This window comes from Protopterus annectens, chromosome 2.part1, assembly GCF_019279795.1.
Source record: "Protopterus annectens isolate FY-2018-M chromosome 2.part1, PAN1.0, whole genome shotgun sequence".
Taxonomy (NCBI): Eukaryota; Metazoa; Chordata; order Ceratodontiformes; family Protopteridae; genus Protopterus; species Protopterus annectens.
Genome location: NC_056729.1, coordinates 747,296,372 through 747,324,181, shown reverse-complemented (window position 1 = coordinate 747,324,181; position 27,810 = coordinate 747,296,372). Strand labels below are relative to the sequence as shown.

Sequence of the window (27,810 nt, the reverse complement as noted above, 5' to 3'; positions counted from 1 at the left end):
CGTCTTACTCTTTCTGAACCTCTCTTGCCTGGGCATGCCTTATACCATTACTTTTTGCCAGTCATCACACACAAAATCCATATCTGTTTTATTTTTTTTTTATTTTAACAGTCTCCTCATTAACAGTATAATTTCCTTCTACCTTTCCTTGCTGCCTTACACCCCATACGGCCTGTACTACAGCTCATTTTCATGGAATTTCCCTTGCTACTTTCTTTTCTTTTCTCTCTTCGCTGTCTTTGCTCAGTCTGTCAAGCTTCTTCTTAGTATTATGACCATTTTTCCATTAAAACCACTTTGTCAGCTGGTACAAGAGTCTGACAGAGATGAAATGTCATCCTTACCCAGGTCAGATATTATTTTACAACCTACCCTTTGTCCCACCCCTCACTTGTCATGCAATAATATCAGTGTGAATTTACACTTATGAACTGCTGGTATGTTCTCCATATTCTGTGGCAGGGCTAAAGCCCTTGGCCTCCACAGTGGGTCCTGGCCTAGCTGAAAATCCCCCTTCATTCCCCTGTAAATAGGTGAGCCAGTATGATGCTGTTCATTTCTACCACCCCAGCTGGCTCTTCAGAGACGGGGTCTTCTAATCAAAGCTGGGTCTCCAGCATCCCAGTTGAGGTCCCATTTCTCTATGCAGTTGAGCTGGCAGCATTTCTTGCTTTATCCTACAGGCTATTTGTGTCCTTCTGGAAGGAAGTTAATTCCCACAGAATTTCTTGAGTTTATCTTTTCATACTTGCCTTACTTTCCTTTCCATTTTACTTGTTTGAGTCCACCACTTAAGCCTCACAGATAAAATGCTTTGAAAATGAATGATGCACAGTTATGAAATTGCAATTTCCTGTTCCTTGAGACTTTATTTTGTGACTTTCAAGTTGAACTTTTTTCCAAACTTGATGCTTTACAGATGGAATGCAACAACTCATGCTTGGAAGGTGACTGAACAACTTAGACCACTGGTGGTGAATCTTGATTTCCAGAGGAACAATGCAACTGTTTTTAAATCTGTAAACTATGCTGGATATATGGGAATTTTGACTGGAATTCGACCAGTGAGTAGTGTTGCTTTACTCAGTTTTGTTCATGTTGCAGTAATGTTGCGCCCATGACTTGATTTGCATGTTTCTTCTTAGGTTCATAGGTACATACATACCAATTTTCAAGCACGGGCATTAAAGCCCTTCTAGCTTGCCAATATGCCAAAACACTTGTTCCCATAATAAATGTCCAGGCTGTTCTTAAAAATATCTAAACTAGTACTTGCATTAATGTAATTTGGTAGTCTGTTCCAAGCATCAGATACTCTGTCAGCGAACCAATTAGTACACTTCTCATTCCTATAGAATCTTCTACATAGGTTATCTGACAATTCTCTAGTACTTTTTGATGACCCCAAACATTCCCAGAGGTAGTTGTCCCTAAATGCCCTATATACCTGAATAAGATCTCCTCTTGAATATCTGTAAGAGACACTATACAAGTTCAGATATTTTAGTCTTTCATAATAACTTAGATTTTCACATCCATGGATGCCCTTAGTATATTTCCGCTGTACTCTTTCCAGTTTATTCATGCTTGTTTTCATATAGGGTTTCCATATTGTTATTCCATACTCAAGTTTGGGTCTAATGTAACTAACAAACAATGACTTCATTATGTTTGATTTCCTAGACTTTATAAATCTTTTTATACAGCCTATAGTTCTATAACTATCATTAGCCAATTGGTTGATATGATTAGAAAAACTCATAGCTGAATCTACCCAGGTCCTTAAATGAGTCTACAGTTTCAATCACTGTATGCTGTATTATGTATTCACCTTGTCTCCCAAATCTCATATGCTTAGTTTTTGATGTATTTATCAACATATTATTCTCCTGTGCCCAAATGGTCAATTTAGTCAAATTATTTTGCAGACATGCCTTATCTGTAACACTTGTAATCAGTTTACCCAATTTCAGGTCGTCAGCATATAGACTGTAGGTAGGTACTAGGTTAACAGCCTAAGTAAGCCTTGCCAACAAGGTTCCCTGGCTTACACCACCCAAGAAAGTTATTTTCCTGTGCCCCAGTTGAGCAGAGCAGCAGAAGTGATCCTCTGGGTGTATTTCCTTTTCCCATCCACTCATCAAGATTTTTCTTGAAGAGTGCTAATGAGGAACTTTGCTTGACATAGATGGGTAGCTTGTTCCAGAGTATGGGAAGTCTCTGAGACAGGAATCCATCCCTCTAGCATGTCCTGTTTACTGTGGTGACAAGGTTTAAGTCCCTAGAATGTGTAGCTCAGAGGGATTGGGATTTCTTTATGTGCAGCATATCCAGCAGCTCTGGGTTTGACATAGCTTTATATGTTAGGCAGAGATCACCTCAGAATAGGCAATATGCTATAGAGTAAAGCTGGAGTTTTTTGAAACGGTCAGTATAGGGCATCTGTTTGAGGCCAGTAATCCTCTCTGTGAGGTACTTCTGTGGGCTTTCCAGCTGCTTCAGATGTCTTATGAGGTACATTCCAAAAGGGGCATTGTACTCTATAACAAGTTTAATGAGTGTCGAGTAGAGGGGAACAATGACCTCTTTTTTCCTGGATGAGAACCCTTTTGTGATGAGGTGTGCCATGCAGAAGGATTTCCTGACTACTGTGGCGATGTGATTATCAAAGGAGAGACTACTGTCCACCTGGGTCCCAAGGTCTCTTATCACACATTCAGCGTTAAGTAGACTGCTGCCTTTGTGGTAGTTCATGGGTACAGAGTTTTTACCAAAGGGGATAACAATGCACTTTTTGGCATTGAGCTTGAGGCCATGGCTCTGACACCAGGCATCTGTCTCAGTGAGGCTCTTCTGTAGGATGTCCACATCATCTAGGGACTCGACTATGGCTCCTAGTATGCAGCCATCTGTGACCTTCATTAGCCAAAGGCCTTCTGTGTTAGCCTGTACTTCAGAGACGTACATACCAAACAGGAAAGGTCCCAGGACTGAACCCTGTGGTACTCCACTTGTCACTGGTTTGAAGTCAGATTTGGAGTCTGCAACTTTTACACTGTGGGTTCTGTCAGTTAGCTAGTTGGCAACCCATCTTGTGATGTAGGGATTTATACCTAGTTTAGTGAGTTTAGCTATAATTCCAGAATGGGGGATGGTGTTGAAAACCTTGGCGAGGTCAAGATAGGCTGTGTGAACCACCTTACTCTCGTCTATGGCTTTATTGACTGCCTCAAAGAAGTTGATCAAGTTCAGGAGGCATGATCTGCCTTTCACAAACCCGAACTGGGTGGGGTCCAGAGTTTGGAGGTTACCAATGTCTTTGTTTGAGTTCCATGGTGATATGTTCCATGGCTTTACAGAACAGGCTCGTCAGGCTAATAGGGCGATAGTTCCCGGGATCAGTGGTGGCTCCCCTTTGTGGAGTAGAATAACTGTTGCTGTGTGTCATTCAATGGGCACAAAGCCTGATGTGAGGCTATGATTGAACATGGTGCTTAAGTGGGGAGCCAGTTTGTTCTGACGTTCGTGTAAAACGCAACCTGCGATGTCCAGTCCCATGGATGCTATGATTTTGGCTTTAGAGAGTGCAGCTTTTACCTGCGTAGTTGTTATTACAGGGACTCTGCACTCTTCCTGTATAGATATGGGCCCTTTAGGGGTTGAGAGGGGGTTAAAGTTAGCACTGAACCTATCTGTCAGGATGTTGACAATATCAGTTGGTTCTGTAATTTTCGTGCCATTGTGCTGCAACTCAGAGCAGATCTGGGTGTTGCCATTGAGATTCTTGACATAGCTATAGAATGCTTTCTGGCTGTCCCTAGAATCGGTGGCGATTTTGTTTTTGAGCTAGCTTTGGAGGATCTTATAAGGGATCTCAGCTTTTTACTGAGGCTGACCAGGGAGCTCCTCCACTCATGTGATTTTACTCTCTTTTGCAACAGTTTCTTCCTTCTGTTGTAGAGTTTGTTTATGGCAGGGGACCACCAGATAAGCTTCCTTTTTTATGAGGATAGCGTCCTGGTTCTGTTTGGGATAGCACGATCCATGCACTCGTGTAAGTGCTTATAGAGTGCATTTGTGCAGGATTCAGCAGTTGTAACTATTGTCCATCTGCATGGGTGTCATGAAGTTAACCACTTCTGTCTTAAGAAGCATGAAGTTGGCTTTGGAGAAATTTTTTACTGTGGTTTCCTTAATGGGGGGTGGGGGCGGGATGTGGATATCTAGGGTGATTAACTTATGGTCAGATCTGTCCAACGAGGAGTTACTTCAGGTGTGGAACAGCAGTCACTCATGTTGGTAATGACTAGGTCTAGGATATTGCCCCTGGTGGGGGTGTGGATAAGTTGATCTAGGACATTGGAATTTATGAATTCCAGAAAGCGTTGAGCGAAGGAGTTGGTACATAACTAGTTTTCTCAGTTAATGGTGGGGTAGTTGAAATTGCCCATTATTAGGGTGTTTGGTTGAACCCTAATATTTTTCAGTATACCAAGAAAAGAGGGGTGGGGATCCTGGGCATGGTTGGGGATCTGTAGTAAGCTAGAATTTGGACTGCAGTTTTTCCCAGAGTTAGTTGCACTTGGATAACCTCGGATGCACAGCCTGGAGGTGTGTATATCCTTAATGAATATGGAAGCACCTCCGCCTTTGGTGTTCTGGTACAGATTAGGTGGCTGAAAAGTGTGGTATTGAACCAGGTCTCAGTCACTGCACAGATATCTATGTTCTCCATTTTAAGGAGTGCCTCAACGGAGTGCATTTTGAGATTTAGACTTCTAACAGTGAGTAGCATTACCCTCCGTTTTTGCTTGCCTGTTCCTGTTACGGTGGTGAATTTGTCATTTGAACCTTGCCTAAAAAAGGCACTATATGGGGTGGCAAGAGCATTAGCCAGTATCCGGAATCCCAAGGGTGACAGGTGCAGGTCATCTTTGGCAAAGCATCTTGGTCTGTCGACCCAGGCAGACAGATACTGGATCCCCTTAGATTGACCATTCACTTGTCCAGCTGCTAGAAAATGTGTAATTTACAATACCTAAATACTGGCAAATCAGATGATAAATGTAATTATCCATATAGCACAACAGCATACTGTCTTCCTGTGCCCTATGTTTATCCTCTGCTGATTTCAAAAAGCCATGTGCTGTAAGGAAATGACTCATAATCTCACTTTTTCCTGCCATCTGCAGTTCTCACTTGAAGCTGTAAATTTACATTATCAGTATAGAATTTATTGATGCTTGTGAAATACATTGATCTTTTGTCGTTTCTTTGTTTATAGCTGCTGTTGATATACTTAATACTGTTTATACCATGGAAGAATAACGGCTCCTAAAAATAATTATCACTGCACTGTTTTTCACTGCGGCTTAGCTGTTGAAATAATGTTCCTGCTTCCTGGGAGGGGAGGGCACTGGATAAAATTTTCAAGAAAATTGCAATCTTGGTAGCAAATGCTTCTATTGTTGTTAGTTAATGTTCTTGCTCTGGCACAGAATATTATCTTACCACTTGTCCTTTAAAATGACATGTTGTATATGTCAATGAATAGGCTGATTTTTTTTATATTTTACTACAGAATTTATGTTTGACCACTGTTTACAGTCAAAATGTCAACATTCAGTTGCACGACAGCCTCCTCCTCGAGCATGGTAGGAGTGACAGTCGGAATGTTGCCGTTCGTGTGTACGTCCGTTCAGAAGCATGGTTGGCAATGGGAGTTGCTAACATTAAGATTGACAGAATGTTGTCGATCTTGTTGCGTCGACCTTACAACTTACTTAATATGTATGAGTTGAGGATATATGTCACGGACGTCACCGTTCGCGGTTGTGATTTTGGTTCTTTTGATAGTAAACCACCACTAACATATAATTTTATTCAGTGTAGTTATTTACACTTTATAGTTTACAGTGCATGTACTCATACAGACTGCTTTGTGTTGTTACTAATTAGTTTTACTGCCCTATTTACATTGTGCTAGTAGTTGCAATTTGTATCTGGTTATTTATTGTATTGGATGAGATGTTAAACCGATGCCACATCTGGTAGCTCAGGTTGACGTAAAAGATCCCATGGCACCTGACAGAGTAGTGGATTTATTTTATATGCACTCATCCTTATACTTCTACACTTGTCATTCAGTGAAATTTAAATCATACATATCGGTTAATATTATTCAAATTATTACAATTTTTTTCTTAAATTTCAATTATTCCTACACATACTACCCTTTTTCCCACATCCATATTTTTATTTTCCTTATGCCAGCTGTCCCATATTTGATTATATAACATTCTTTATATCTCATAGTCCAGGTAATCCATGTTATGCTAATCATTATTCTAACCATTTTTTCTACATTTCCTTTTTCTTTCTCATATATTTTCCATGCTTACATTTGTACATATTTTGTCATGTATTTCCTTTTTTACATATAGTCTTCCATATCATGTTTTGTCATGTATTTCCTTTTTTACATATAGTCTTCCATATTTCTTTGATTCTAGAACAATCTGTCAGAAAGTGTTCATAATTTCTTCAATATTGTATTTTATGCATAATCTATCTTTTAACTGTTTGTTTCATATTTGCTTTCACTGGAAGTTTTTGTATCATTAACATCCACAAAAAAGTTTTTCTAAAATATCTTTGTATCTTTTATTAATTTCTCTCTTATTGCTGTTCTAATTTATTCTTTTTTGTTTGCCAATGTTTAACATATCTGTCCATTATAGTCATACCAGCCCTTTCTATTTTTAATCATATTGTAATATACATTTTGAAATACTCCTTCCCATTTTTCTCTTATCTCTTTCAAAAACTTGCATGTATTTGCTCAATAAGATCTTCCGTATTTCACTTTGTTCTTTATTCTTGATTTTTACCTACTACCCAATAAATATGTAATGATGCCAAAATACTATTGGGTTAATCAAACCCAGTCTTCCTTCTTCCCCCTTACAGCAGATCATACCTCTCTTCACAGGATTTAATCTTGAGCCCCATATAAAACTAAGTAAAATGTATAACCGTTACTTTCCCATATCTTCTAGTAATCCTCCAAAGCTAGATATGAAAACAAAATTGCCACTGATTCTAAAGACAACCACAAAGCATTCTATAGCTATGTCAAGAATCTCAATGGCAACACTCAGATACAGCACAATGACAGTAAATGTACAGAACCAACTGATATTGCCAACATCCTGGCAGATAGGTTCAGTGCTAACTTTACCCCCCTCTTGCCCCCTAAAGGGCTCATCTTTATACCGGAAGAATCCAAAGTTCCTGTAATCACGGCTGCACAGGTAAAAACCTCACTCTCTAAAGCCAAGAACACAGCATCCATGGGACCTGACAACATCCCAGGGTGCCTTCTACACGAACTACAGAATGAACTGGCACCTCACCTAAGTACCATGTTCAATCATAGCCTCACCTCAGGTTTTGTGCCCATTGAATGGCGCACCACGATGGTAATCCCACTCCACAAAGGAGTTGCCACAAAAGACCCCGAGAATTACCGCCCCATTAGCCTGACGAGCCTGGTCTGCAAGGCCATGGAACGTGTCATCATGGAACTCATAAACAAAGACATTGGAGATCTCCAAACTCTGGACCCCACACAGGCAGATCATGTCCGTCTCCTAAACCTGATAGACTTCTTTGAAGCATTCACGAAAGCCATAGATTAGGATAAGGTGGTTCACACAGCCTATCTAGATCTCGCCAAGGCGTGCGACACCATCCCACACTCTGGAATTATAGATAAACTCACTAAGCTATGTATAAATCCCTATGTCATAAGATGGGTTGCCAACTGGCTTACTGACAGAGCCCACACTGTGAAAGTAGCAGACTCCAAATCAGACTTCAGACCCAGTGACAAGTGGAGTACCACAGGGTTCAGTCCTGGGTCCTCTCCTGTTTGGTATCTACTTCTCTGAAGTACAAGCTAACACAGAAGGTCTTTGGCTAACTAAATTCGCAGATTACTGCAAACTAGAAGCCATAATCGAAACTCCTAATGATGTGGACATCCTACAAAAGGGCCTCACTGAGACAGATGCCTGGTGTCAAAGCCATGGTCTCAAGCTCAATGCCAAAAGGTGCATTGTCATCCCCTTTGGTAAAAACTCTGTACCCATGAACTACCACATAGGCGGTTGTCTACTTAACACTGAAAGTGTGATAAGAGACCTTGGGACACAGGTGGACAGTAGTCTCTCCTTTGATAATCACATCGCCACAGTGGTCAGAAAATTCTTCTATGTGGCACACCATCACAAAAGGTTTCTCATCCAGAAAAAAAGAGGTCATTGTTCCCCTCTACTCATCACTCATTAGACCCATTATAGAGTACAAACGCCCCTTTTGGTATGTACCTCACAAGACATCTACAACAACTGGAAAGGCCGCAAAAATACCTCACAAAGAGGATTACTGGTCTCAAAGAGATGCCTTACGCAGACCGACTCAAAAATCTCCAGCTTTACTCCATTACATATCGCCTACTCAGCGGCGATCTCTGCCTAACATACAAAGCTATGCCAAACCCAGAGCTGTTGGACATACTTCACTTAAAGAAATATCAATCCCTCTGAGCTACACTCTCTAGGGACCTAAACCTTGTCACCACAATAATAAACAGAACATGCTTGAGGGACAGATTCCTGTCCCAGAGATTTCTCATACTCTGGAACAGACTACCTATCTATGTCAAACAGAGCTCCTCATTAGCACTCTTCAAGAAAAATCTTGATGATTGGATGGGTAATAGGAAATTCACCCCGGGGATCACTTCTGTGGTTCTGCTTGACAGAGGCACAGGAAAATAATTTTCTTGGGTGGAAAAAGCCAGGGTACCTTTTTGGCTAGGCTTGTGTGGGCCCTAGGGCCAATAGCCTAGTACCTACCTATGAACCTACCTATAATAAATTTAGCCCCTAATTATCCCAGTGTCCCGAAAACATAATTGTCTGTATATAAAAAAAGGTCTTATAATAGTAATAATTCAAAATTTTTCCTCCTATTAACAGTTTTTATCTGAGTATCTCTTTCCAATATTATTTAATCACACTATATTCTCCAAATGTAACACCTAATAATTTTTATACTTTTATTTCAATCATAGAAAAATAAACAACTGCCATTTTCATTTTTTCTCCATATTCTTTACCAAATCATCTGCATAAGTCATTTACTCCAGGTGCTAAACTTACTGATGTTCTTCATTCCACATTGCTGCAGTCCTAACACTTGGGTAGTCCGCTGTCCCAGTCGGCCCGAATACCAAAGTATATGGCTGACGTCGGTCAAGGCGCATTAGTCTGACGTCAGGACGTCAGGGTACAAATGCGCATGACCGGCGTCATATCCTCAGTCTTTTTTGCCGCATGGTCCGATGCAGAAGCAGTTTTGCGAGTGCAGGTTGGCGTTCTGAAATTTTCTGAAGTCGGAGTTTCAGACCGAATCAAAGTTGGCTAAGTACCCCGTTGGGGAATATTTTGGTTTTTTCTTGCCTCAGTATTTAACCGGATGTCAGAAAAAGTAAATAACTGTATTTCTTGTGGGAAACGGATACCTCATAGGGATTACCATACCTTGTGTATACCTTGTTTAGGGCCTGAGCACGACGTTGTTGGATGTCGCTCTTGTGCTAGATTTAACAAACGCACTATTAAGAGAAGGTTAGACTGTGCCAGGTTGGTTTTTGGGAAGCGTTGTAATTATAAAATGCCGTCGGATGCTCCGACACCCGCTTCGTCCAAAAAGCGCAAGGACAAAGCAGCAAAGTCTAGGTTGGAAGAACCGTCAGTCCCGGACGTCGGTTCTATAGAAGGCTCAGTGGAGCCGGAGGTTCTGCCAGAAGTTTCTTTGGAGTCTCAGGGAGAGACTTTACTGTTACAAGATGTGTCCTCTCAGGAGGTAGGCCAGGCTGAAGGGGCTTCTCAGGTGGCTGTTCTCCCCTCTCTTCCTAAGGTGGTTAGGCCCTCCCCTTCTGTTTCCAAGGCTTCTTTGAGAGGCAGGCCAGGTTTAACTTCTGTGGGGGTCTCTCCTAGTTCTTCAGGATCTTTGCCTAAGAAACATATGCTTAAAATGGCAGAAGATTTGACTACTATGATTAGAGGTTCTATGCCCCCTCCTGATAAGAGGCCTAGGGTGGAACCTGAGCTTGAGAGTTTTGAGCAGTGTTCGGAGGCTTCTGAGTCTTCGGCTGAAGACTTGCAGGATTATCCTCCTTATTCTGATTCTGATGTGGATGATTCTACTCCTTCGGCTTCTCCTCCTGAGGATTTTTCTTTTTCAGAGACTCTTCATTCCATGAGGGAGCATTTTAAATGGGAAGGTCAAGATTTCTCTGATTCCAGGAAGAGGCTTAGGGAATTTTTGTTTTTACCCCAGCACAGGCCTTTAGCTATACCTCCTGTTCTGGATGTGGTGGAAGATGTTTTTGCAGAGGCTTCCCTGAACCCTGATTCTTTGCCTCCTGCCCCAGTTAAACCAGATAGGTATTATAGGGTGCCTGAAGCTCATAAGTATCTTTTTAAGAGTCCTAGGGCAGACCCAGAAACTGTTTCTCAGGGGCCTAAAGGTGTTAAGGCTTCTGTTGTTAAAAATCCTGTTCCTCCTGATAAAGAGGCAAGGGCTTTGGATAGATGGGGAAAGAAGGTGTATACTTCTTCCACTTTAGCCATGAGGGCTTTGAATTGCCAGTTCCACATGTTAAAATATCAGAATTATCTCCTTTCACAATTGAAGTCTAAGGTGGATGCTCTGGCGGAAGGTATTGAGTGTAAAGAGTTGCAAGATTTAGTTCATGTGTCTGAACAGGTGGGTAAGCATTCCTTGCAATGTGGTTTTGATGCTGTGCAGGCCTCTTCGAGGGTGGCTGCCACTGGTTCTGTTCTTCGTAGGCACGCCTGGCTGAGGGATCAGAATTTAGCTGAGCATGTTAAGACAAGGATTTTGGATGCTCCGTTACAGTCTGACGTGTTGTTTGGTTCGCCTGTGGAAGCAGTTTTAAAGAAAATGGAGGACAAGGCTAAGTCTATGCAGACTGTTAAAGATTTTTTGCAGGTTCAGCCTCCGAAGTTTAGTAGAAATTGGCCTACTAAGGGATGGACATATCCTGCTTATGATTCCCAGTCTAGGGGTAGGTCTAGACGTGGTAGGGGCAGAGCTCAAGGTTCTTTTAGGCCTAGAACAGGGAGTTCACCTGCTCAGTCTTCTGGTGAGGGCAGGGGTCAGTTCTTTCGTAAGCAGACCCAATGACCTGCCTTTTCAGCTGCCAGTGCTTTCTCGTCTGGCAGCACCTTTGGGAGGAAGGCTGGCACTTTTCAAAGAAAATTGGAGTTTAATTACCCAAGACAGATGGGTATTGGATATCATTCACCACGGTTACAGGTTTTATTTCCATACCTTGCCTCCTTTCAAAGGCATGCCAGACATTCCTCCTCTACAAAGAAAAGAGGCTCACAAGCAAATTTCTCTGTTACTCCAAATAGGGGCCATTCAGCCGGTTCCTGTGCCAGAAAGGGGCCTAGGATTTTATTCTCGCCTGTTCCTAGTACCAAAGAAGGGGAACACGTGGAGACCAATTTTGGATTTATCTATCCTCAACACTTATCTGGACATTCCCAAGTTCAAAATGTTGACGTTACAACAGCTTTTACCTCTGCTGGGCAAAGATCACTGGATGGTAACTTTAGATCTCAAGGAGGCTTACCTTCATGTACCTATCAGACTAAGTTGCAGGAAGTATCTGCGTTTTCGAGCTGGGAATTTCCATTATCAGTTCTCTGCATTGCCCTTTGGCTTATCTACTGCGCCCAGAGTATTCACAAAGGTTCTGGCTCCAGTGATAGCTTACTTCAGGCTAAAAGGAATACAAATCTATCCTTACTTGGACGACTGCCTGATTCTGGCTCAAGAAAAGGAAGACCTTTTACAGCATTTGGAATATGTGATAGCAGTGCTAAGATGCCTGGGGTATTCTGTGAACGAAATAAAGTCCAGTCTAGTACCCTCTCAAGACATGTGCTTTCTGGGTGTGAGACTGAATTCAGCAACCCAGATGGCCTTTTTAACCCTGGACAAACAAAAGAATCTATCCCTTTACTTCCATCAACTATCTCTTCAGTCCGGGCTGACTGCAAGGACAGTCCTTCAAGCCTTAGGGTTCATGGCATCTTGTATTCTGGTGCTTCCCAATGCCAAACTGCATATGAGGAAGCTGCAATGGTATCTCAAAAATGTATGGACACAGCACTGCCAGGATTTGGACACTGTCATTCAAATAATACCTTGCATTCAAAAGGAATTTTTGTGGTGGGCTCAGGAATGTCACCTAAACAAGGGACTCTCTGTGGCCCGGCCAGAGGCGAGTCAGATTCTAACGACAGATGCCTCAGACATAGCTTGGGGAGCTCATCTGAATGGAAAGTGGATACAAGACAAGTGGCCTGCCAGACTACAGCATCTACATATCAACATGAAGGAGATGTTAGCAGTCCAGTTTGCATTAATGGCTTTCAAGGAGTTACTTCTTCCAGGGCAGGTGCTGATTCTAACAGACAACACAACTGTCATGTGGTACATCAACAAGCAAGGGGGAACACATTCTTACCCTCTATGCAGGCAAGCAATGATTTTATGGGAGACTGCGCTCAGCTTGCAACTAACTCTTCAGGCAAGGTTTCTGCCGGGAGCACAGAACTCCTTAGCAGATGTGTTAAGCAGGCAAATCATGGATCCCCACGAGTGGAAACTGGATCTTCATGTATTTCGGAAATTGACAGTGTCATGGGGAACTCCAGACATAGATCTGTTCGCTTCTCCACTAAACCACCAGCTGCCAAAGTTTTGCACAAAAGGTTTCATCACACAGCTTGGAAAGTGGATGCTCTTTCTTTCAGTTGGAAAAATCTTCATGTGTATGCCTTTCCACCTCTGCCTCTTCTCCCAAAGGTACTCCTAAAGGTCAGACAAGACAAGCCAAGGATGATTTTAATAGCTCCAGATTGGCCTCGGCAACACTGGTACCCATTACTGAGGAGTCTGGTAAGGAAGCCTCCATGGCCTTTACCTTTGATTCCACACCTATTGTCTCAGAGGGAAGGTCATCTACTCAGTGTCAAGCTTCACTCTCTTCATCTAACAGCCTGGCATATTCTGTTTTGAAACACAGCAGGTCTCAACTTCCTCAACAAGTTTTGAATGTGATTATGGAAGCCAGAAGACCTAGTACAAGGAAAGTGTATGCAGAAAAATGGAAGAGATTTTTATTTTGGAGTGCAGCAAAGAATTTGGAGATTTCTGAGCCTAGTTTGAGTGTGGCTCTTCAATATCTTACTGAGTTATTGGACAAAGGTTTGTCTTTCTCTTCCATTAAGATTCATGCTGCAGCAATTTCAGCTCACTATGATTGTGACCCACCATTGTTTTCTCATCCTTTGTTCAAGCAATTTCTTAGAGGGGCAAAGAATATAAGACCCCCACGTAGAGCTCCTACTCCTGCTTGGGATCTCAATTTTGTGTTGGAGAAACTTACTCTACAACCTTTTGAGCCTGCGGCTACTGCTGAGTTGAAATACTTGTAATGGAAGACTGCTTTTTTGTTGGCCATTACTTCTGCAAGAAGGGTTTCTGAATTGCAGGCCCTTATGGCGGTTGAGCCTTTTTTGATTTTCCATAAGGATAGGGTATCATTACGTACTAATCCTTCCTTTATGCCTAAGGTGGTTTCTAGTGTGGCCTTAAACCAAACTATTCATTTGCCTACTTTTTATGCAGATCCCCAAAATAAGGGGGAAAAGATTTTGCACACTTTAGATGTACACAGGCAGTTGCGTTATTATTTAAGCAGGACTAAGGATTTTAGGCAGTCTCAGCAGTTGTTTGTTTCTTTTGCTTTGAGTTCTCAGGGCAAGCCTGTGTCAAAACAAACTATTTCTAAGTGGATTGGGTTTTGCATTGCATTTTGTTATTCCCATCATGGCAAGGAGATTCCAGCTGGGATTAGGCCTCATTCCACTAGGGCTACTGCCACTTCAACAGCATTTCTAAGGGGTGGCAACTAAGGATATTTTGGAGGCAGCTACTTGGAGTTCAGTGCATACTTTCTCTAAGCATTACCACCTTCCTCTCTACTCTAAATCTAGGGCTGGTTTTGCCACGGCTATTTTGCAGGGCATGTTGTCAGCTCCTGCTTCCTTATGATTTGCCAGCCTCCCTTACCTCTGCTTTGGGATTCTACCCAAGTGTTAGGACTGCAGCAATGTGGAATGAAGAACATAGTACAGTTTTGTACCTACCATAAATGTAGATGTTCGAAGATCCACATTGCTGCAGTCCAATTTACCCTCCCTCCTTCCCCTCTGTGTTTAGGGGTGGTTGTGTGGGTGGGGTTATACTCTTGTAAATTTGTATATATTGTATATATATTTGGTGCAGGAGTGTTTGGTCTTTTTTGGTTTTGGCCTTATCTTTTTAGGGTCTTCTGACATCTGGGGCAAGAAAAGACTGAGGATATGACGTCGGTCATGCGCATTTGTACCCTGACGTCCTGACGTCAGACTAATGCGCCTTGACCGACGTCAGCCATATACTTTGGTATTCGGGCCGACTGGGACAGCGGACTACCCAAGTGTTAGGACTGCAGCAATGTGGATCTTCGAACATCTACATTTATGGTAGGTACAAAACTGTACTTTTCTTGTTTAACTCTTATTTTTGACATTTTTATAACTGGATTCATAATTAAAAAGAAAAAATACAAAGAGGACACCTCTGCTTTAACCCCCTACTAATCTTAATTTCTTTACTAAAAATATTTACTTTTATTTCAACGTAAGATTTTTCATATATGATTTCAACTAATAGTGTAAATTACTTACAAAAAATAACTCTAAAATTTGTCATACTCTTGTAATTAATCGTGTCATACACTTTTTTCACATCACATATCACTATTTTTCCATTTCCTTTTCCTATTTTGTTATGTATTATCTAACAGTCATTAACATTTCTTTACTTTCCCGTACTACTGTTCTGTATACACCTTCCCCAATTACCTGCTTTACTACTACTTCATTAAATCTCCATTGCAATATTCTCATACACTTTTGCAATCAGTCTTATTTAACTTCAAAGGTCTCCAATTATTCATGTTTGCCTTTTCTCCCTTTTTGTATATAAATTTTGAAATGCTTTCACATATATTTTTATTTTAATTACTTTCTTATCCATTCTTTCATAATCCTTTTTTATTCTTTCATTTCCTTATGATGCTCATATCCTAACCCACCAGGTGGTGATGATTTCTTTATCCTCTGCAAAGCATAGTTACACTCTTTCATAGTTATTTCTCTTACCGTTTTAATTTAAATTTTCATCAGTTCTCTTAACTTTCCATAAGAAGACTTCTTCAGTTTCTTGTACTTTGTAGACATTTTCAACACATCTTTCCATTTCTCTGATTATATCTTCCATATTCTAAAATAATTCCCATTTTTGATTAATAAATGTTATTTCTTTCTTCTGATGTTATTCTGTTACCTAAAAGGATAATACTTAATTTCTCCTTTTCAATAAATATTTTTGTTTAAAAATCAAAGATGCTGTTTATTTTTCATTTTGTTTATTCAACTGTTTTCTGTCTTTATCTTTTCTTCTTAACTCCTATATATTATTTCTTTATATTCATTTATCAAATGTTCATATTATTCTCTTTTTATTAAAAAAAAATCTAGCTTTATATGGTCCTCCTTATACTTTTTTGTATACTACCCACCAATCATCAATGTCTTCATAAAAATGAATCCTAGTATTATGCTCTTCCCATATTGTATCCATCTCCTTCTTAAACCATTCTTCTTTTGCAACCTCTCTACAGTGTCTTTTATTTCCTTTTTTCCTTTATTATTTTTTCCTTGAGATATAGGCCCAGATTCAGTAAAGCCTACATTAAGTGTAACACAGTATGTATTCAGTAAAATTCTTATGTTTTTTGTGCTTGGTAGTCGCTCAGAAAGATCCACTAAGTGTACATATAGTCTACACTTTGTTGTAACGTTTATGCTGTGATGGCTTAGTGGTTAACTACTGTGACTGTAGTGTATAGGGTCCTGGGTTTGAGCCTTGCAGAGGCTGTTTATTTCAGAGGGTGGCCTAATGGTTAAGGTGTTTGCCTTACAAATACAAGGTACAGGGTTTGAGTCTCACAAGGGATAATTAGCTAGGCTTAAAGTGGCTCGCAAGGGCAATTAGCTTAGTACTTATCTATGAACCTAAGTACTATGAACCCCTGTCAGTATTAAAAGTTGCAAGAATATCAGTAGGACAACTAAAATTAGGAAGCAGGTGTGCGTTATGTCTGTGTTGTCTGTTCACTTAGAACAGTGCATACTTAGTGTAGGCTTTATTGAAACTGGACCATAGTTGATTTAGTAGCACATTGATCTGAAAAAGTCAGCTTTCAGGTTTTGAATATCATTTTCCTTTAGATCTTATCCAATTGTTAACCTACAGGCTTCTATCTGTTATCTTAAGCTGTGTCTTTTTAGAACTTTCATGAATACTTGACCTGTTGTACTCTTTTTGCATATATAGCATGAATGTATATTTTTATTATATCCAAGTTTAGATTATTTTATTGTTACCTTTGTTATTTGTATCCTTGTGTGAAGCTTTTCTCCTCGGGTCTCCACTGAAAATGGGCTACCTGCCCAGTGGACTAACCCAGTTAACAAAAGGCAAATACATAAATAAATATAGGGAAGGATTCACGAAGGCTTGCACGGAGTGTAAGAGACGTGTAACACTCCATGCAAGCCTCGCGATCCAGGAACAGCCCGAAACTCCGTGTAAGAGACCAGCTAAAATGTCTCTTACACGGACTGGGCGTGGATATGCTAAATACCTCACTTGCAGCCGAAAGGCATGCAAATGAGGTAGAGTAGCGATCCACGAAACAGAAAGCAGCCCGTGTAAGAGCCGTTTTAGCTGCAGAAATGTACTCGGTTGACAATTGAGTACGTTTCTGCAAAAATCACAGTGGAGCCATGTCAGCTCCAAATAAAGGGTGCATATGTGTCAGACAGCATGCCAATGGCCAAATATGTGGCCATTGGCAAGGTACCTCGATGCAAATATAAAAAAAATATAATTTTTTTTTTCGGCGATCGCCAATGTTTAAACACAGCGCAGCCCCGCGCAAACGGGCTGTGCTGTATAAAACATAAAAATGAAGGTTATAAACCCACAAATGTGGGTTTTATGCAATACATGGAATGACAATGGAGGGACCAGCAGACCAAAAATAACATGGCCACCGTGTAGTGGTTGCTAAGGGGGGAAGCTGAGTCTAAGACATGTAACTAAGCATTAGTAGGCAATCTGATGTAAATGAGGGTTAGGATACTGAATCCCACAGTCACATAGAAAATGAGCACAGTCTGAGTAGTGTAAGAGATGCATAAGGGGGAGGAATAGAGTAGGAGATAGGTGACATCACAGGGGGGAATGGTAGAAGCAAATGCAATTTATTGGAGGTCAGTGTTACATGACAGATGACAGACACAGGTCATGGAAAGAGGAGTGCCACAAGATAAGCATGGGAAAATCAAGAAATGGAAGGTGTACACTGTTACTTACACCAAAGTTTCTTGCTGGGCGTGCATGCGCACGTGTGCGTGCCATGAAGTGCGAGTAGGGCAGTGTGAGCGCGTGTAAGGCAGACTGAGCATGTGAGAGCGTGTTGGTAGATCTGTAACACTGTTTGCGCTGGTGTGCATGCGTTTTAACCCGAATAGGCAGATCCTGAACCGTGTAAGCATGTGTGCGCGTGTAAGCCACTGTGAGCGTGTTTCTGCTGGTATGCATGCTGCTCCCCCCTGAGGAAACAGAAAGGAAAAAGGAAGCAACAGAATTAGTAGGAAGCTAGCAGGGAATATTGCTGGAGCTAGCATTTGAAAACAAATAGAAGCAGGCAATTACACAGGCAGAATAGTAGCCCAGCTCAGCACTTAAAACTCTGCAAACAGCAGTACAGGATGTTTCTTTCAAGAGACACTGCAAGACAGGAGTAAGCTATTAGAGGTGAAAACTGAAAAAGCTGAACTCAGAGCAGAAATGCTAGGGGCTGCCATAGCTGTCATAATGAGACATAGGCGACTTGCTGAGGGTGGTGACAATGCAGATGGTGCCAGACAACCCACAGTGAGGAGACGGAGAAGAGTGTACAGGCCCAGGGTCACCTACCACGGGTTACATGAGCTGGAGATAGTAGAGCGCTATAGAGTGGACAGAGAGCTCCTGCAGCAAATAGTCGAGCTGTGCAGGCCATGCCTCACACACAGAACCAACAGAGGGGAACCCATCCCAGTGGAAACCAAGGTATGTGCTGGCCTAAGAATACTAGCAACAGGTACCTTCCAGAGACCAACTGGTGATATGATGGGGATAATCACAGGCATCAGCCTCCAGGGTATTGCACCAGTTCCTGGATGCCATGTCAGCACATGTCGGTGATCATGTATATTTCCCCAATGCCCGTGAGGTATTGGCCAGCAATATGCGTCTCTTCCAGCAAATAGCGGAATACCCTGAGGTAGTGGGTGCAATAGACTGCACGCACATATGCATCAAAGCACCAGCCGGTGAGCGGGGTAGGGCCTACATTAACCGCAAGGGCTTCCCCTCCATCAACTGCCAGGTCGTGTGTGATGCCCAGGGCATAATAATGAATGTGTGTGCTGGCTGCCCTGGGAGCTACCATGATTCCCATATCTGGCATTTGACGCAGCTGTACCAGACATTTGCCAATGGGGACATCCCACACGGACACCTATTGGGGGATGCAGGTTATGCACTGGAGCCGTGGCTGATGACACCCATCAGAAATGCACACACACCTGAACAGGAACGCCATAATGAGGCACACGCACAAACACGTAATGTAATAGAGCGTGTGTTTGGGCTGCTCAAGTCACGGTTCCAGTGTCTGGACACATCTGGTGGAGCCTTGCAGTACTCACCAACTACATGTACCCAAATTGTCATGGTATGTGCTATGCTACATAATATGATCTGCTGCAGCAGGATCAGCATAGGGCTGGGCCAAACAGTCCCCCACCATTGCCAAGGCCATCACAGGCAGAGCGTGACTCGGAGGAGGAACAACCTGAGCCTGCCCCAGTAGGCAGAAGGAGGCGTGCCCAGTATGCCCTGGCCTTGGCAAAGAGGCAACGCATAGCACATACACTGGCTCAGTAGGAACCCTGGGAATGATACCCCTCTCTGACTCACTCAAATAATAACAGGGATGCCTAAAATGACATGACCTGCTCACAAACATGTACAGGGAGTGTAATATGTGCATCCGACAGAGGCAGCCCTGCAGCACCACCTGAGGCATGAATGCCATGTGTTAAGGAATGTAACACCATGTACTATATGCACACTTGAGGACCCTGACTAACATCCACCATCACCAAGCACGAAGTCACAAAATGACGATGGGATGATCAATTGCAATAATTGGCTGAAGTAATGCATTTAGTCAAAGGGGAGCCAATGTGTTTCAGCCTGGGAAGACATGCTGAGCATGACATGATGCACCACCCTGCTAGGGGTGGCGTGCACCTATCAGTCCAGGCCTCATGGATACTAGCAAAGGCTGTCAGTACCCACAGCGTGCCCTGAATAGGTAAGTCTCAAAACACAAACCCACCTTCATAGGTACCACAAGGGATAGGAACCTAGATGTAATGCTACCCAATGCCAGAAGTCTAAACAGCAAGATGCGTGCAGTGTAAATGCACACAGTATGGAGAATGTTGATATCTGTCCTGTAATAGAAAACTGGGTAAAGGCTCACATCAGCACCCTAACACTACCAGGTTACACCTCATACTGTGCTGTACAGCCTCAAAACATGGAACAAGCTACAAAAGGAGGGTGACTAGCAATAATTGTCAAGGATAACCACACCCCCATGTTGGTACCACAACAAGAAGCAGCATGGATTAGCCATGGTCAAGTACCAGTGGCTAAAACCGCCTCCCAGTATATAGCCTGCTGCAGACTACTGTCCTAACACCAGGAACTGCACCTGGCTTATGTTGGAATACATGAATATATCAAGCCCCCCAAACCACAGTATAGTGGTTGACTGAAAATACCCAGACATACACTGGGAGCATTATACTAGCACCAACACAGTAGGAGAAAAGTTCCCAGAATCCATAAACCAAAATGCCCAGGAACAACGTACCACTCCCACAAGAGAGGTAAGCATACTGGATGTGATAATCAGCAACATGCGTACTGGATGAGAAGTGTATCCCTCACTGGTAAGACCAGACCATGGAGTAATCACACCGGATATGCACATCCTGACCACAGTCACTAGGAGTCCACAGAAGCTCTGTAACTCTGCATTGCAGGTGGAAGCAGTGTTCCAGGGAACCCCAAGCAAACATGCATGCAAACAAAGCTACAGTAAGCAGGGCTGGAAGTAGTCCATTGTACAACAAAGAAGGGGTAACACTTACAGTAGGTAACAGTGCAAATATGTAGGCACTATCAACATGTACCCAGGACCAGCTCAGATGTCCATGGTAGAACTGATATTATGTCATAGTTAATTGTGATTTGTATTACATTGGTACTGCACACATATCAACATGCGCAAACATCCACATTGCATAGTCGTTGTGGGCAACATGCCACCATTACTGTACATGTCCATCATTGCGTATCACTACTTGCATTAGCTTCTCCCCTGTGCTACCTATGTATGTGGCTATCGGTTGACATCCTTACCACCGGTATGCAATAATGTGCAGCTGTTACACTATGGTACTTACTATGGGTGTAGATAACAATTCAGGACAGTCATACAGTTACTGCATCAGGCATGCTGGGATATACACACAGTCATATCAGCACACTGTACTGTTACCAACATGATACTAGTAATACCCTTCTATGTAGTCACCCTGTGCATCAGCAACGTGTTTACCTGTTCCTGCACTGATGTTGGAGATTGCAGGAGGTGGCACAGTTTCATCATACGCACAGGGTGTGAATTAGGTATGCCTGAGTCTGCCACTGATAACACCAATTGACATGTGTGTGTATGTGTGTTGGTGAGGGACAGCAGTACAGGGTGGGGCACTGTTGGTGCAGTGTGTGCGTGTATGTGGTAGCCCTAGGTGTTAACATTTCACATGTGTGTATGCATGCACACAGTTCCACCTCATGGCTGCCATATACTGGAGTTTGTGGACAGCCACAGACTGCACCTGGCAGGTCATACAGATCAGTGTCTGTGGGCACTGACACAGTACCTGTGCCTGGCAGGGGTGCTACGGACCGTATCCGGTACTAAGCCAGACTGGGTACTGTCATCAGAAGCGGGAGTGTGTTGACTGGACACAGGTCCCTGTTGGGACTGTCCAGAGCCACGTGCACGTGGTCTCCTGGGGCGTTCCGATGACAGCACAGACCCAGCATTGCTGGGGCTGCTGCTGGCACTATGGGGGCGTCCGTGGGCCTGTTGTCGTCTGCGCCGACTGCCAGCTGTTGCTGGCATACGGCCACGTCGACGCCGCAACCGCCCACCATTGCCCTGGCTCATGGACATGTGGTTGTGGAACTGCTGTAATATGTCCCCACAACATCTGTCTATGACATTGGTGAAATTACGGATAGCATTCACGATGTCACGCATACTGTCAGTCATGGCTGTGCGACATGCTCTCAGCTCCCTCAGACCCTGTCTGGTGTACCTTTCCATACGCGACTGTGCCTGCATGACAGCCCAAAACATAGCTGAGGTTGACAGACCTCTTTGGGCACGTCTGCCAGAGGCAGTATGCCCACAGATGCTCCCACGAGAACCCATGGGCAACTGTCTGTGTGGTACCATCGCAGGACCCTGCCCATGGCTGCTGTGTGGGGAAGCATGTGCCACAGATACCACATTACCCTGGTCAATGCCCAGTGTATCCTGTCCATCACCTAGGGACACTGGGGACATAGGATGTACTGGCAGGATGACTGTGCGCAATGATGGGGTTGACAGCTGTGTACTGTCAATTGGCTGACCAATGACGGACCCTGACACACCTTCTTGTGCCATTACACAGATATCATCATTATCAGTACCTGTGGCACCAGATTCAGGTTCCCTGCTGCAGGACACCAGAACCTGTGGGAGGAAGACAGGAAACACAGTTTACAATGTCTACACAATGTTACCAGTGATGCACTAATGCACACGTGGACACATGCACACATGGACGCATGCACACGTGTACACGTGGACACATGGACACAGGCACACATGCACACGTGGACACAGGCACACATGCACACCCCGCAGTATACACACAGAGCACTACTGAGTTACACTAGTATTACTAGCACTATCAAGACCATTATAGGTATTGTTAAAACACACTCACCAGCATGGATGGGCTGCCTTGCTGTAACACCGGAGGGACCTGCAGAAATGAGGGGATTAATGTCAGTGGGCACAACTGTGCCATTGATACTGCGTATGATACAGTGCATAGTACACCAGTTGCCTTTCATATGTCAGCTGCTGATATTGGCAATATCACACCTGCATAATTACATACTATGTTGACAGCTACATACCACGGACACACCTTACACATGCATAAACTAACAGTGTACAGAACAGTCAAGTGTACATATAGCATATTACCTGCATGCTCCATGGCGTGTTGCTGTGTGGATCCAGCCTCCATCATGATCCAGGTGTGTTGCTGTCGATGTTCCTGGGCTGGAGCCACAACACTTAGGAGTAGCCCCTCCAGTCTGGTGAGGGGGGGATGTGTGGCCACCCCACCTCCTGTGGCGACCTGTTGCCTGTGGATATCCGACGGACATTTCTGATTAAATCACTGCAGTGATGTCGTACCTGCTCATATGTCCTATTATGTGTGCCAATGTCATTTACCCTACGGACAAGGTCTTGCCACAGTGCAGCCCTCTCCTGCTGATTCTGGCTGGTGCGGGAAAACAGTATGTCATAATCCCGCACCAGGCTCTGGTGTATCTCTTCATCTTCTGCAGCAGAGTAGGCAGGATTTCGCTGATGTGCCATGTCCCTGGAAGAGAACACAAACAGGATATCAGCAGACTATGTCAGCAATATATGGCACACATACTATACATGATACTCAACTGTAGTGATATACTACTACTCCCATATGTAACATGTGTGTGTCTCTTGGTGGATACACAAGTACATGGCCAGATATCAGTGCTCAGCCAATACCTGTGCAACAATACCTGCCACATTCCATACAACATAGTAGCATGCCCCATCGGTCAGCACACTGAGACAGGTCCAATGCACAACCTCACTCTGGGGGTTCATACCAAGGTACTGTATGTGGAACGCCATCCACTAGTGTGATCTCGACACAAATTACTCGGCCTGGATATACATATCCCACCATCACCACCACCTGCACAGTAGACTACTTTGATATATATGTGATTAGACAGATATTCACTTGTTAGGACTGACATGGTATCCAGTGGAAGCCACAACCCACACTGCTGACCCCTTTGCGAATGCTTCCCACGGACATCCCCACAGAATGCATGGAACATGCACACACATTTCTAACCCAGACCCTATGCACAAAGGTTAGGCATCCTGTCTGGTGGACCCCAGCCAAAGGCAGATTGTATAACGATAGAAGGAGGCTACTGCAGGACAGAGCAGATTCACATAAAGGGAAGGCATCTGTGGTCAGCACTGGTAATAAGCTACGGTCTCTCATAACATCCACGGCCTACTCTGGGAGGGAAATGGCCACGAACACTATAGATAACCACAAGGCCTTCTTCAGTTATGTTAGACATATGGACCAAACGCCTCAGATATGCTCTGAGTTACTACACACCTACTTAACATTCACTGAACACACAGATATTGGCAACATTCTGGCAGACAGGTTCAGTGCACGTATCCCCCCTCCTTCTCCCCCACACTTAGAAATACTTATCACAGCTGAATGTAACCTCCCTATCATCTCAGATGTCCAGGTGAGGGCCGCCCTCAGCAAAGCAGAACACACAGCATCAATGTGACCTGATGGTATCCCTGGATGTGTGCTACGTGAACTCCAAGAGGACATACAACTGCATATAAGACTGATATTTAACATTGGCCATACTACAGGATATGTACCTGAACACTGGCATACAGCAACAGTGGTCCCACTCCACTAAGGAGGCACCTCTACTGACCCTGGGAACTACCGCCCCATAAGCTTAACCAGCCTGGTCTGCAAAGCTATGGAATGATTCAGTATGGGACGCATATACAGCGATATTGGGTACCTGCAGACACTTGATCCCACCCAGTTTGCCTTTGTGATGGGCTGATCCTGCCTTTTGAACCTGGTTGACCTTTCAAAACAGTCACTACAGCCATTGATGAGGGCAACACAGTCCATACAGCCTACCTGGACTTGCCTAAGGCCTTCAACGCAGTACTCCACTCAGGCATCATAGACAAGCTCATTAGCTTACATGTTACTACATATGTCACATGATGGGTTGCACACTGGTTGACATACAGAATCCATAATATCGATATTGCGGAAGCCATGTCAGACTCACTGCCAGTCACATGTGGTATCCCACAGGGCTCTGTCCTAGGACCCCTCTTGTTTGGCATTTACTTCTCAGATGTGAAAGCAAACATGTGCGGGTTGTGGATGACAAAGTTCCCAGATGACTGCGAACTAAGCGCCATAGTCGTTACACCAGCTGACACACACATCCTACAGACAGGCCTCACTGAAACGGACAACTGGTGCCAGGATCATGGCCTAACACTGAATGACATGTAATGTATAGTCATCCCCTTTGGGTGAAACTACGTGTACACAACTTATCACATGGACATAACTATAGATACAGACCTATGACACATATGGAGGGTTCACAGTATGTAGACTATTAACTTGTTACTTTACATTACCTGTGTTTGTCGCAGCTGGTTGCGTTACCGTTACTACAGCTTTCTGCTGCTTCTAGCCCAGCTTGGTACTGACACTGCTGACAGCTTCAACTTAGTTTGTGTAACGTGTGTTGTTGTTTGTGTTCTTATTTTCTTTTTTTTTTCTTTCTCTCTCTGTCTGCCTCCAGATGGTGCAATGAAAGTATTGCATGTGTGGAGTGTGAGTACAGGATGCTTTTGTAGGTATCTGCATAAGTCCATGTGATGGCCTCTGCACCAATTGTAAGCCAGCATTTGCTAATTGCATGCAGCCAGTTGTGTACTGATTGCAGTTCTCACTGTGATTTCAGGACAGTGCTATAAAAGGGTATGTGAGATAGGCGTTGCCCTTTCAGAGTGTAAGGGCGGGGACCATGCTGGTATGCTGTGGACACTGTTCTGTGAGTGTAAAGGTTAGTATCTCTCTCATGATTCAGGCTGTGATGTAGATTCACATTTCTCCATTCCTCTCTCCTGTTTCCTGTACTAAGTGTGTATGCACACTGACACCTACAACTATATATATATATATATATATATATATATATATATATATATATGTAAATATACATACATTTATATATGTACATTAACTGACATTATTACCTACTAGTTACCAACTAGCATGGCTGTTTCTGTTCACACACTACTATTATAGAAATCCACTAGATTTGACAGTAAGTATACATGACATGCTTTGTGTACTACACATCCTATATTCCCTTTACATTCATTCCTACTATTACATGATATATTTATTTTAGCACAATGTTCTTGTATAACAGTCATGGCTTAGTGGTAGGTCATGCAGACTACTGTTTCCAAGGTCCTGGGTTCGGGACTGACAGTGGGATTTTATTTTGCTTTTGAACTGACTACAGGACCTGTCAATCAGAGTGACTAAGGCACTTTTAAGCAGTTGTAACCGGGTTAGCGCTGGTTTGCGCGGAGCTCCCGCATGCTCACTGGCGTTCAGATCCGCGCACACCCGCTTACAACTGCTTAACAGTGCTTACTCTGGCGCACACCCGCGCTATTTTCTTTGAAAGAAATGAAAATGGGGAGACAGGAAAGTGGTGAAAAAGGAGTCACAAAGAGGGTAAGACAGTAGGGAAACAAGCTTGGGTTTTGCAGGAGGGATGTAGTTAAGGCCCATAGCTGCCCATTTCTTCATCAGCAACAGCTGTGCATATGTTTGTAATTTGTGTGACATTTGAAACCTTCCACCCCTGAGAGAGGTGTCAGGACAACAATAATACTTGTTGTACAGCCAATTGTAATTGATAGTTTCCATGTCCAGCAGACATGTGTGTGGAATGGGCAGCTATGTATGGGGCGTAAGTTTTGTGTAGGTACAGAGTGCCCTTTTATTTTTCCAGGTGAGAGTGGTATGTCAGGTAAAGGAAGTCGGTATAGCTGGGGAGGTAGGTTGGGTAGGTCAACAGACAAGACAAACAAGACGCATACAGGGGCGGTGTATGACACGTGTGGGGGGGGGTTTACACAATTGACGGGGACGGATGTTTGGATATCCAGAGCCCATGAGCCCACAGATGGCAACAGTGGAACTGATATCCCACCCATGGGCAGTTGCCACTGTTCCTTCACTGCCCAGGACGGGGCTGTGCTAGGGGCTGTGTAGGCCGGGCAACAGGCATGCCCGGAAGTTGTGCCACCTGTGCCTCAAGCTGGCGTAGGGGCCCAAGAACAGAGTCCCGGATCTCCCTACGCACCACAGTCTGGACGCTACGGAGGGTGAGTGGTGGTTCTCCTCCGGCCACACTTGCAGAGGGGGGATGGACCCCATCCCCTGCAGCGCTTCCACGCACAGGTGGCACAGAGCCACCGGAGGAGGCTCCAGACTGGGCACTAGTGCCAGGTGCACTCGCCAGCAGAGGTGGGAGAGGTGGGTCCACTGGAACCCACCTTCCCTGTCGTCCTATGTTTTGCATCATGTCATGACAGTTTGGGTTAGTAACATACAATACCATTCGCAATTAGTTGTAACAGCATGCATTAGTATTCCCATTAACCAAACACCCAGATATTCACACCATTGAACAGCGAGCATAACACATGCATAATTTGAACAGCAATACACAGTCCAACAACATGCAGGGTTGATTGATGGCAACAGGCCATCAGGTTTGGATGTATGAACAGGGCAGATGCATCAATGTACATGCAAATATTTATAACCCAACAGGACAAATGTCCTGGGGTGTTAATTGTGATTGCACATACCAATTTCACGTGGAATGGATTATATGTGGTTATAGGGTGGGGTGAAGAAAATATTAACACCTTCGAATACCAATACATATGCTGTACATTTCTAATAGCTGCAGATATATACACACTACTGTTCTAACTACAGTTTCCTATATGATAGCTACTTCAATTTGGTGATAGGACTGTTACTGCTACATCAATATACATTTTATTGTTATTCATACACGTTCATATCTGGCTTTGTTCAGCTACATCATCCTGCTACATTTGCTTTATATAGCTATAGACAACTGTGGATGTTTGGTATTTCAGACAGTCATACTATCTGCATATTGCAGACTGAGAGCAACATATCCAGATTTTGGGATACACATTCCAGCTGCAGCTACACTTTGAACACATTTCACAGTTTGGTTCTGCTTGTCACATTCATTTCATTCTGTACTGACTGCAGTATACTTTATTCAGGGGTTATTACTACTTTATTGGTGGATTCATAACTCTTTCTCACACTCTCT

General features: G+C 43.4%; 1 protein-coding gene across 3 annotated transcripts in view; it reads left to right on the top strand.

The window, feature by feature from the left end:
• ASAH1 (N-acylsphingosine amidohydrolase 1) overlaps positions 1-27,810 on the top strand; it is a 977,824-nt gene that overhangs the window by 606,566 nt on the left and 343,448 nt on the right. For all 3 annotated transcript variants that reach the window (XM_044062468.1, XM_044062470.1, XM_044062469.1), the window contains one exon: positions 920-1,064. In XM_044062468.1, the coding sequence (XP_043918403.1) occupies positions 920-1,064 (145 nt within the window). The remainder of the gene's footprint in view (positions 1-919; positions 1,065-27,810) is intronic.